The 12,119-nt window shown below is 43.0% G+C and overlaps 2 protein-coding genes across 2 annotated transcripts in view; one reads left to right on the top strand and one right to left on the bottom strand.

The window, feature by feature from the left end:
• Positions 1-12,119, bottom strand: part of LOC126282131 (uncharacterized) — a 590,112-nt gene that overhangs the window by 357,219 nt on the left and 220,774 nt on the right. The window lies entirely within an intron of this gene.
• Positions 1-12,119, top strand: part of LOC126282103 (zinc finger and BTB domain-containing protein 17-like) — a 57,022-nt gene that overhangs the window by 9,892 nt on the left and 35,011 nt on the right. The window contains exons 3-4 of the mRNA XM_049981566.1: positions 3,087-3,426; positions 3,713-4,079. Coding sequence (XP_049837523.1) covers positions 3,087-3,426; positions 3,713-4,079 — 707 coding nt within the window. The remainder of the gene's footprint in view (positions 1-3,086; positions 3,427-3,712; positions 4,080-12,119) is intronic.

The raw sequence follows: 12,119 nt of genomic DNA, 5'->3' as shown, positions 1-12,119 counted from the left end.
TTTACGAAATGGGAGCTCCTCAGTGCCCTCGCACATTGCCCTGACACTGCTCCTGGGCCAGATCGGATCCACAGTCAGATGATTAAACATTTCTTATCTGACTACAAGCAACATATCCTCGGCATCTTCAACCGAATCTGGTGTGGTGGCGTCTTTCCGTCGCAATGGCAGGAGAGCACCACCATTCAGGTGCTCAAACCCAGTAAAAATCCGCTTGACGTGGATAGCTATCGGCCCATCAGCCTCACAAACGTTCTTTGTAAGCTGCTGGAATGTATGGTGTGTCGACGGTTGGGTTGGGTCCTGGAGTCACATGGCCTACTGGCTCCATGTCAGGACGGCTTTCGCCAGGTTCGCTGTACCACTGATAATCTTGTATCCTTCGAGTCTGCCATCCAAACAGCCTTTTTACAGACACCAACACCTGGTTGCTATCTTTTTTGACTTCCGTAAAGCATACGACACAACCTGGCAACATCACGTCCTTGCCACATTGTATGAGTGGGGTCTCCGAGGCCCACTCCCGATTTTTTTATTCAAAACTTCCTGTCGCTCCACACTTTCTGTGTCCAAGTTGATGCCTTCCATAGTTGCATCCATATCCAGGAGAATGGAGTCCCACAGGGCTCTGTATTGAGTGTCTCTCTATTTTAGTGACCATTGACGGTCTGGCAGCAGCTGTCGGGCCCTCCGTCTCATCTTCTCTATATGCAGACGACTTCTGCATTTTGTACTGCTGCTCCAGTACTGGTGTTGCTGAGTGGTGCCTATAGGGAGCCATCCATAAGGTGCAGTCATGGGCTCTAGCCCATGGCTTCCAGTTTTCAGCCACAAAATCATGTGTCGCGCACTTCTGTCAGCGTCATGCCTTTCATCCGGATGCAGAACTTTACCTTCATGACAATCCACTCACTGCAGTGGATATCAATTCTTAGGACTGGTTTTCGATGCTCGATTGACGTGGCTTCCTCGTATTTGTCAGCTTAAGCGGAAATGCTGGCAGCACCTCAATGCCCTCCGTTGCCTGAGCAACACCAATTTCGGTGCAGATCACTCTACGCTACTGCAGCTCTACAGAGCCCTTGTCCAATGCTGAATTGCCTGTGAGAGTGTGGTTTATGATTCACTCAGCGTCGCATTTAGTCGACACTGCACCACTGCAGGGTTTGGCTAGTGACTGGAGCTTTAGGACAAGTCTGGTGACCAGCGTACTGGTGGAGGCTGGAGTCCCTCCATTGCAGATCAGATGTGCACAACTGCTCGCCAGTTATGCTGCATACATTCGTAGTTCTCCTGAGCATCTGAATTTCCATCTCCTTTTCCCGCCTGCTGCAATCCGTCTCCCGCATCGGCAGCTGAGGTTGAGGCTAACGATTGCAGTCCCTTCTCTCCAAACTGGAGTCTTTCCCTTTACCATCTATACTTGCGGTCCGTTTATGTACGCGTCACACCTCAACCGCAGCTTCATCAGGACCTTTTGTTTGGCTGTAAGGACTCCGTTAACCCCGGCGCTCTCCGCTGTCACTTCCTCTTGATTCTTGATGTGTTCCGGGGCTCTGACATGGTTTACACTAATGGCTCAGTGGCTGATGGTCATGTAGGCTTTGCATATTTTCATGGAGGACATATTGAACAGTTCTCTTTGCCAGATGGCTGCAGATTTTTCATTTGCAGAGCTGGCGGCCATATCTCGTGCTCTTGAGCACATCCTCTCATGCCCTGGCGCGTCATTTCTCCTGTGCTGACTCATTGAGCAGCCTACAAGCTATTGACCTGTGCTACCCTCACCATCCTCTGGTAGTGTCCATCCAGGAGTCCATCCCTGGAACGGTCCTGTCATTCAGTGGTGTTTGTGTGGACCCCAGGACGCATCAGAATCCCTGGCAATGAACTTGCCGACAGGCTGGCCAAACAGGCGACGCGGAAACCGCATCTGGAGATGGGCATCTCCAAAGTTGAATTGTGTTCTGTCTTATGCCGCAGGGTTTTCAGGCTTTGGGGGACGTAATTGCATAACAGTTCGCACAACAAGCTGTATGGCATTAAGGAGACAACGAGTGTGTGGAAGTCTTCCATGCTGTCTCCTCGCAGGGAATCAGTTGTCCTTTGCCAGCTCCACATTGGCCCTACGTGACTCATGCATGGTTACCTACTCCATCGCGAGGACCCACCTCTGTGTCACTTTGCCATAAGAAATGTTGGTGTACAGGATGTAGCGTGAACTGTGACGAGCAGAGATCCAGGTAGTAATGTTGTGAGTATGACTGAGAGGCAATTAAGGAAGTAGTTTCATCCCTGACATAGAAAGGTAGAGTATGAGCAATGGGTTGGAGAAGTTGGTCAACAAGAGTGAACCTTCTTGTGTTAGAACATTGTAACCAGTTACAGTGGAACGTCTGGGGTAGCTGGATATGTACACTTTGGGAAGCATGTGTTGAAGTAAGTATGGTGACAAATTTAGACAAGGTGTTCTAGGATGGACCTTGGGATCTACATAGGGATTGGCAGTTATGCTGAAATTCTACGATGGGATCACTATGATAGTGTCTGTAGGTTAGGATCAGACAGTTGGAGGAGACCTGTTGTCAGGTAATCACTGCAATTAATCATGACAGTGGCTGAGCTCTTATTTGCAGGGTTGACAGTAACATTATGGTCTGTTTGAAGGTTGTAGATGGCTGCTCTTCCCTCAGCTGTGTTGTTGTGAATGTCCTAAGAAAAGAGTTTCAGGTCAGGTTAGAGGTAGGGGATTCCTGTTCGGTAACCAGGTGGTGTTTGGAAGGGGGGGAGGGTCACGGTGTGGCAGAGGTATGAACTGTCAAAGGCAATGCTGAATGTTGGCTTTTGATCACTGTTGGTCAGAGTGGTTGGTGGAAAAAAAATGTTTATCCACTGCTTCCTCTGTCCTCCTTCAATTATAAGACTGTAACATGTTATGCTTGAAATTACTTCTAACAGATTTTGCTCTAATATCCACTGTAAATTGGTCTTACAGTCTGTATTCTGAATTGTGAAGGTTGAGCAATAGAAGTTCAGACATCTCATGCGTATTAGTGTAATGATGCTTAAACAAATAATTTTCTCAGTTGCAGGAAAGTGACAGCAAGGAAAATATAGCTGTTGAAAATAATCAGCAGCTCCCAGTGGAGAGCAGTACTGAAGTATTACCAAAGAAACCAAAATCTAAGCCTTTGCGCAAGAAAAATGCTAATAAGGCTCCCCTCCTAACCACCGCACATTCAAAAAAAAATACAAAGCACACAAAGAGAAAAGGAGAAAATGATTTTCAGAGGAGAGTGAGTATAAGACTGAAGAATGTTACTCAAGCTCAAAATGACTTCTCTACAGTGAGTGATGTTGAAGTGAAAGAAGAAGATAGGCCTGGTGATGAAGCAAAAAAGGATGTAATTACTGTCCCCAAAAAGAGTATGTACTTTTCTCTTTCCTTCAAATTACATGTCATCCAAAGTTTATTGTTATAATATTTCAGCATATTATTGTGCTATTGACACACATACATTCAATGTAAAGATAATGCCTGGCATATCTCTTAGTATTAACATTTTAACAGTTATTTTTATTGTGATATAGTGAGTACTTTTTTGTACTTATCAGGTATAGCAAGTGGATCAGACCATTGAAATTTGATTACTTTAATAATGCTAATACTTTACCAAACTGGTCTTATTAATTAATTGAATAATAATTATAGGAAGTCGATCTGGAAAGACTCTTGTAGGTGCAGCTAAGAGGAAGGCAAAGGTACCTCGTGTGGTTAAACCAGAGTGCACAAAGCTGCTGGAAGAGAAATCTCCAGGCACAAAAGACACCATACCATCCAATCCATCCAGTACAGAAATGATCACTGAACCTGTGAAGGTAGAAGAAACAGATGTCCCAGAGGAAAACAGCTGTCCAGGGACACCATCTGCAGAACAAGAAGACAGATCTGAAGTTGACAAGCCAGATACAAGCTTTGATGCCTTTGATGATAGACCAGATGATGATAGTAGTGATGATGACAGAGATGATAAGACTGATAAAGAAAAAACTGATCAAGAGAAAACACCTACATTCAGGTGAGTGCAACTGAATAAATTGCTCTTCTGTAGTCAGTTTGTAAATTGTATAGCCACTGCCACCACCACCACCACCACCAAAGCTACATGACATCGATTGCTGAATGAAATCCTCCTCTAGACTTTCCTATATAATAGCCTTCAGCTACTCACATCCATGTTGGGCCTCAATGTTTTTTAATGTCACCTACATTTCACTAGGTCATCATCTTATTCTTTCCTTATATTCTGGAATCCAACCAAAAAAAATTCAGTGGTCCCTATACCATCCATTCCCCTGGCTATAAGTTCAATCCCCTTCCATTTCTTTTTCATTACAGTCATAATTATGTCTTTACTCCAGTCTGTACACTCATTTGTTTATTTGTTTTCCTGCCTCTTCTAGTAAGCCCTACATACATCTGTCATTCCAAAATGAATTTTCTCTCTGCAACAGTGTGTGCCCTGATTCTAAACTTCCTGGCAGATTAAAGCCTGTGTACTGGACCAAGATTCTAACCTGGAACCTTTACCAGCTGACCTAGCCAAACACAGTTCACAAAGCCCCCTCACAGCAGACAACAGCTGCAGGGTGAAAATTCATTCTGGAGAAAATCCTGCAGTCTGTAGGTAAGCCATTTCTCCACAGTGTCCTACCTTTCAGGAGTACTAGTCTCACGAGCTATGTAGGAGACTAGTGTGAGGTATGGAAGGTCCCTACAGTAGAAACAGGGAAAGGGTCTCTAACAAGTGTTGCATACTGAATTTGGGAACAGGGCAAAATATGGGGTTTTGGAAAGGACTTGTACTGTGGGGGCTAAGAGATTTGGAGGAAAGCTTCATGACTCTGTTTCGGATCTGTTTAGGTTCTGGATTCTGTGTGGTGGTGGGACAGAGTTTTTGAAGGTGGGGTAAATGTAGTAGGTTTGCAAGGCTGGATTTGTAAGCTGTGAGGGAATGTGGTGGAGGTTTAGAGATTGTTGTTCGGGTAGTGAATAGTGGTATTCCTAGGCGGGAGTAGGAAGTAAACAGGTTGGAGAAGTTTTTGAAGTTGTGTTGTGCATGCTGCTTTATTTCCTGAAGGGCAAGAGTTTCAGTGCGTGATATGGGATCCAAGAATGGGGATTGCATAACAGAAAAAATTTATGGATGGGGAGTAGGTACTGCAAGGAGGTTTGGGCCTGATTGACATGGTTTTACAGGACTGTGTTGGTGAGGGTTAAGGACTGGCAGAATCTGAACTGATGGAGATCATTGTGGAAGGAAAGGTTGCAGCCAGAGAACGGGTACTTTGCACTTTGGGAAAACTTTATGAGCAAAGCAACAATGCAGGAATAGTATGGGGAACTGGGTTCTGGATAGCGATAAGAAAACTTTTCTGTATTGGTGCAGATGGAAGGAGCAAGGATTCGTAGTGAAGGTTAAAAACACATAAAAATGCATAAAAAATACCGAAATACATCTGAAAAATTCTCAAAGATACACCAAACATGTATGAAAAGGGTGAAGCAGATCACGTATGAGAAAACAGAATGAAATCTGGGGGACTAGCCTGTAGTGAAAGGCGAAAACCAACTGTAGTCAACATGAAAACATTATGAGATCAAAGAAAAAATAAATGAAAGGATTGCAATATGGATTGAATGTCTGTGAGTGGATAAGTGTGAAGAAGGGGGATAGTAGATGTGACTAGATTAGATAAAGTTAGTACGTACAAACTGGAATGGAAAGGAGAAGGAATGGGGTGGGGAGGGGTTGGGTTGGTAGGGTGACATATAAGTTGATGTGGCACAGGAATATATTGAAAATAACACATGAAAATACATAAGAGTGGTGCAGGAAGAGTGATCAATTTGAAGGTCTAGAATTAATGATATTAATGGGAATAATACGGGACATGAGATGAAGCGCCAGCAGCCAGCGTAATGCTGTATCCATCTGTGTGGCTCATAAGTAAAGTGTACACTGCTGTTTGGAAGTAGACAAATAAAGCACAGGAAAATAGAGAAAGGAGGATGGACACAGAGATAGTAATGTGTTAGAAATAGTAACTAAGGAAGAAAACAATGGATTATGGGATGGAAGAAAAACCACCAGGCAAAATCAGACAATGCAAAATTCAGGATGGCATAATGACAGTATTATGAAAAGGATAGTTGCCACTCACAGTATAGCGGAGGTGCTGAGTCACAAGTAGACATGACAAAAAGACTGTCAAACAAAGCTTTCGGCCAAACAGGCCTTCATCAGAATTAGAAACACACACACACACACACACACACACACACACACACACACACACACACACACATGGCCACAGTGTCTGGCTGCCATCCAAGACTATGAGCAGCAGCGCTTGATCAGAGAAGCAAACTGGATGGTGGGGTAAAGGAAGAGGCTGGGGGTGGAGAGGTGGAGGGATAGCAGGGTGGGGGATGGTAAAGTGCTGCTTGTAGGAGTAGGAGTATACAGGGATGAGGTAGGGAGAGGGTAGAGCATGCAGATGCAGTTGGGAGGTTAAACAGAGGGAGGGTGAAAGCCAGGAGCAGGCAGTGGAAAATGAGAGAAGTAACAATACTGTGGGTATGTTGGTAGAACAGAAGACTGTGTAGCACTGGAATGGGAACAGGAAAGGGGATAGGTGGGTAAAGGACAATGACCTACAAAACTTAAGGCCAGGAGGGTTACGGGAAGTGGAATATATTGTAGGGAGAGTTCCCACCTGCACAGTTCAGAAAAGCTGATGTTTGTGTTAAGGATCCAGATGGCACAGGCTGTAAAGTAGTCATTAAAGTGAAGAACACCATGTTGGGCAGCCTGCTCACCGACTGGGTGGACCAGAAGTTTCTTGGCCACCATTTGTCAGTAGCCATTCATGCAGACAGACGGCTTGTTGGTTGTCATGCCCCATGTAGAGTGCAGCACAGTGGTTGCAACTTAACTTACAGATTACGTGACTTGTTTCACAGGCAGTCCTGCCTTTGATGGGATAGTTGACGTTTGGGACCAGACTGGTGTAGGTGGTGGTGGGAGGATGTATGGGACAGGTCTTGCATCTTTGTCTATTGCAGGGGTATGAGCCACGAGGTAAGGGGTTGGGAGCAGTGGTTGTGTAGGGATGTACAAGGATTCTGTGTAGCTTCAGTAGGCACAAAATACTACAGTGGGGTGGGTGGGAAGGATAGTGTGTTGGACATTCCTCATCTCAGGGCACAGCAAGAGGTAGTTGAAACCGTGTCGAAGTATGTGATCCAGTTGCTCCAGTCCTGTATAGTACTGAATGACGAGGAGAATGCTCCTTCGTGGCCAGATGGTGGGACTTTGGGAGGTGGTGTGTGACGAGATGTAAGGCAGAGGAGATCTGTTTTTCTACAAGGTTAGGATGGTAATTCCAGTCTGTAAAGGCCACAGTGAAAACCTTGGTATATTTTGAGAGGGTCTGCTCATCAATACAAATGTGATGGCCACAGGTGGTTATGCTGTACAGAATTGACTTCTTGGTTTGGTGTTGGTGCCAGCTGTCAAAGTGGAGGTATTACTTTTTTTTTTTTGGTTGGTAGGTTTCGTATAGATGGATGTGCTGATGTCATCATTGAGGAAGAGGTCAGCATTGAGGAAGGCTTGTTGCATTAGGGGGAGAACATGTGAATGAATGAGGGAAAAGGTGTTGAGATTTTGAGGAAAAGTGGAACGGGTGTCCTCACTCTCGATCCATTTCACGAAGATGTCATCAGTGAATCTCAAGTAGGTGAGGGGTTTGGGAATCTGGTTGGTTAGAAGGGATTCCTCTAGATGCCCCACGAATAGTTTGGTATAGGATGGTGCCATGCAGGTGCCAATAGCCACACCCTGGATTTGTTTGTAGATATTTTATTTGTGTAGTTACATGTTCCATAGAACTGCTTTGGGTGCTGTCCTCCCAGGGGAAACTATGTGGTCACAGTATACTTCAAATACTTACTCTGATGGAAACAAGTTATTCCAGCCTGCCTCCAAGTATGAAACGACACTGTGGGTATAATTGATGTCATTATTCATAAGAAATCACCAGAGGCATGAGCACAACTATCCCACTGTTTCACAAGCCAAGGGATTCCCTGTTCCCAGAATTCCTGTGGCTGTGACAGGAGTCAATCGCCCACTATGTCCTTCAGGTCATCATCCAAATGGAAATGCTTCCCTTTGAGATATTTCTATAGCAGACCAAACACATGGAAGTTTCCTGGTGACTTGTCCAGGCTGTAGGGCGAGTGCTGAAGATGCCCCCACTTGAACTTGGCCATTACACTTTGTGTGACCTTGGATACATGTGGACATGCATTATTGTGTAGCAGAATTACTTGCCATATGAGCAGCCATGGCTATTTACTCGTGATAAGTTGCAGTGTGTCTCACAGTACACATCACATTGTTGTATCCATACTCTAGGAATTTGATGAGTGGTGAACCTTCAGCGTAGAAGAAGAGGGTGAGTGTCACCTTGCCTACTGAGGGCACAGTTTTACTGTGGCAAGTATCAGCTTACATCCCTCTGATCCCTCTGATCAGTCCTTCTACTGATTGACATCTCACCACCAGCAGATAATATGTAAAAACAAATCTAGTGAAGACAGTCAGCAGAAGGTGGATAGGAAACCTTCAATAATAAGGAAATATTCGTCAATAAAGAGGTCTCATCTGAGTTTCGCATTTCAAAAAGACCTGAAATAGTGAGACTAGCAGGTAAAGGGAAATTATATATTATGATAGTTGGTGTTGTCCATGTTATTGTAATATGTACACTAGAAGCCAAACCTCTAATTAGACTTAACCTATAATATATTGATATGAGGAAATGATGGAAGTAGCATGACATTGCTAATTACCAACTTTTTTTTACGATAGCATTTTAGAACGTGGTGAAGCATTAGATTCTGCCACTTTCTTTGTATCCTGAGGGCACTATACCTATTTTCATAAATACCAACTGGACGTTCACAAAAATATTGGCAAAAATGTAGCGGTTGACACTTTGTTAAATGACCAGGAACATGAGAGGTGATTTTCAGCTTTGTTCCTGGAGCCAATCATGATACTTGAGTCTGGATCCAAGTGGAGGGCTTAAATCAGGCACTCACACTATTCTGCAACAAATTTTTGATGTTTATTTCTTGAACCATATCACCCTGATTTTTTGAACTCTTCTATCAAGTGGAGAACTGTGAAGATAAACTCTTCCACCCCACCCTTAATATGACAAGCATGTGTTACACACTGGAAGTTGCTAATCAGTTAGTAGGTTAGCCATGTCATGAAAACTGTGCTTTTTAGGTTAGAGAAACCTTTCCAAAGGCCCAGTGATCGATTACATGCCTTGTTTGTCCAGAAGTAAATCAGCCACGTTAAGTGCAGAGGGAACATTAATCCTTGCAGGGCAAAATGTGTAATTTTAAAATGTAATTAGTTAACTGCAACAGCTCAATGGAAAACTCTAGCCATCAGTGTTACTCATGTGTACATAGTACTTTTAATAGAACGCTGCCTGGAGCCAGACGTGAATGGCAGTGAAGTCTTAAAATCCATCTTGTGAGAGATGCCCCAAGGATTGGCTGCACACCAATGATGTTTATTGCCTTAAAAAACCTCAGTTATACTTAGTCAGGTTATTTCAGATCCAGAATGCAGCTGAAGTTGGATAGAGGCACTTACTAAAGGTTGATCAATCATGGTAATTGGATGCTTGTATAGCCCACATGTCTCAAGAGCTATAGTGGCAGAATGTTTAAGAGAAAATCTGACGAATTTTGTGTAATACTCATGGCCACGCTACATAATAGGAGGAGATTTCAACTTGCCAGTTACAGGATTCTATAGTAATGCAACTGAAATATGCGGCGGAGATAGAGAATTGTATAATTGCATACAAAATGCATTACCAAAAGTTACATTCAAAAGTGGCACAAAAGGCCCATGGGAGTAACATCTCAGATCTACTGGTGACAAGCTGACCTCAAACTTTTGATTCGTGTACCATAAGACTGTTACAGTGCCAATGACTACAGGTGTTACTAGGAATAAGACAATATTTCTGATTGTTGTTGTTGTCTTCAGTCCTGAGACTGGTTTGATGCAGCTCTCCATGCTACTCTATCCTGTGCAAGCTTCTTCATCTCCCAGTACTTACGGTAACCTACATCCTTCTGAGTCTGCTTAGTGTATTCATCTCTTGGTCTCCCTCTATGATTTTTACCCTCCACGCTGCCCTCCAATGCTAAATTTGTGATCCCTTGATGCCTCAGAACATGTCCTACCAACCGGTCCCTTCTTCTTTACAAGTTGTGCCACAAACTCCTCTTCTCCCCAATTCTATTCAATACCTCCTCATTAGTTATGTGATCTACCCATCTAATCTTCAGCATTCTTCTGTAGCACCACATTTCGAAAGCTTCTATTCTCTTCTTGTCCAAACTGTTTATCGTCCATGTTTCACTTCCACACATGACTACACTCCATACAAATACTTTCGAAATGACTTCCTGACACTTAAATCTATACTCGATGTTAACAAATTTCTCTTCTTCAGAAACACTTTCCTTGCCATAGCCAGTCTACATTTTATATCCTCTCTACTTCAAGCATCATCAGTTATTTTGCTCCCCAGATAGCTAAACTCCTTTACTACTTTAAGTGTCTCATTTCCTAATCTAATTCCCTCAGCATCATCTGACTGATTAGCAAATGCGAAAAGAAACAGATTATGTACTACTTGAGCAGTCAACAACAAACTCTGTGACTGAAAATGCAGGGTATCATTGAATAAAATGCAGAAGTGTTGTATGTTATGCTTTAGACAGGAATGTTCTCAACAAGGTTGTGAAGGATGGATGCCCAAGCTTTAGTTCAGTAGCCATGTTGCTACAGCATTATGAAACCAAAAGGAGTGTGGTTGCAGATGTAAATGGAGTGAACAATTAAAAGCAATGAAGTCAAAATTAGTGTAAGGACAGCAATGTGAGATACATTTAATGAATTCAAGGGCAAAATTCCTCCTCCTTATCCAATAAACAAAACCCTATAAAGTAAAACAAAATCCTAGGAAATTTAAGACTTATTCAAAGCCAGTACATCATTGGAAGTAATCAGTACAGTAGCACAGTGGTTGTACTGATGCCAAAATGGAGTGTGACAGAGAGAAGACTGATATACTGAATTCTTTCATCCAATATTATTTGTTTAAAAATCATAATACAGTTCCTCATTCTATTGCTGCCTTAATGCCAGGGGCAGGGTGGGTGGGAAGGGACTAAAAGAAAGAAAAGAACAATAAGAAAAAGAAAAAAAAAACAAGCGAAGTGATGCAGTGGTTAGCACATTGTGCTCTCATTTGGGACCATGACAGTTCAGATCTCCATGCAGCCTTAAGTCACTTAAGACAAACACCAGGACAGTTCCTTTGTAAAGGGCATTACCAAATTCCTACCCCATCTTTCTATGATCTGAGCTTGTGATCTGTCTCAAATGACTTCATTGCCTGCTCGTCAAACAGACTGCCTATTCCACTTGACAAGCAGTCTCAGTTAGCAGCTGATGAAGATAACAATCCACATTGTCGAAATATTGTACATGAAAAATGCTGGTATGTGATAGAGTACCAGATATCTCCAGGTGTTAAGAGAGACTAGGTTTCTTCAGTACAGGTCAGGGAGTTTATAGAATTTATCATTAGCTAAGGTGGATTTTTAAGCTGTAATCTTGAAGAGTGGCTCATTGATGTGTGGCTTGTAGTCTTTTACTTAAAATACATGCTGTACGACCAATGTTGGGAACAGATTGAGAATGTCTTACTTATGTGTAGAGACAACAATATTGTGTCGTGTGTTCTTACCTCCTTTACAAATACCTGGTTGAATACATATAGCTTATGTTTGTGGATATATATTTTCTTCATAAATGAAATGATTAGAATTTGAAAATCCATGTACCCAAGGGTTGGTTAGAACATTACACACACCATTCCCACACACACAGGCAAACTCACCTCATGCACAAATGACTGCCAACTCCAGAATCTCAGTTCAGGTC

The sequence above is a fragment of the Schistocerca gregaria genome, chromosome 1, assembly GCF_023897955.1.
Source record: "Schistocerca gregaria isolate iqSchGreg1 chromosome 1, iqSchGreg1.2, whole genome shotgun sequence".
Classification (NCBI taxonomy): domain Eukaryota; kingdom Metazoa; phylum Arthropoda; class Insecta; order Orthoptera; family Acrididae; genus Schistocerca; species Schistocerca gregaria.
The sequence above is the reverse complement of the archived record's forward strand: the minus strand, read 5'-3'. Positions and strand labels throughout refer to the sequence as shown.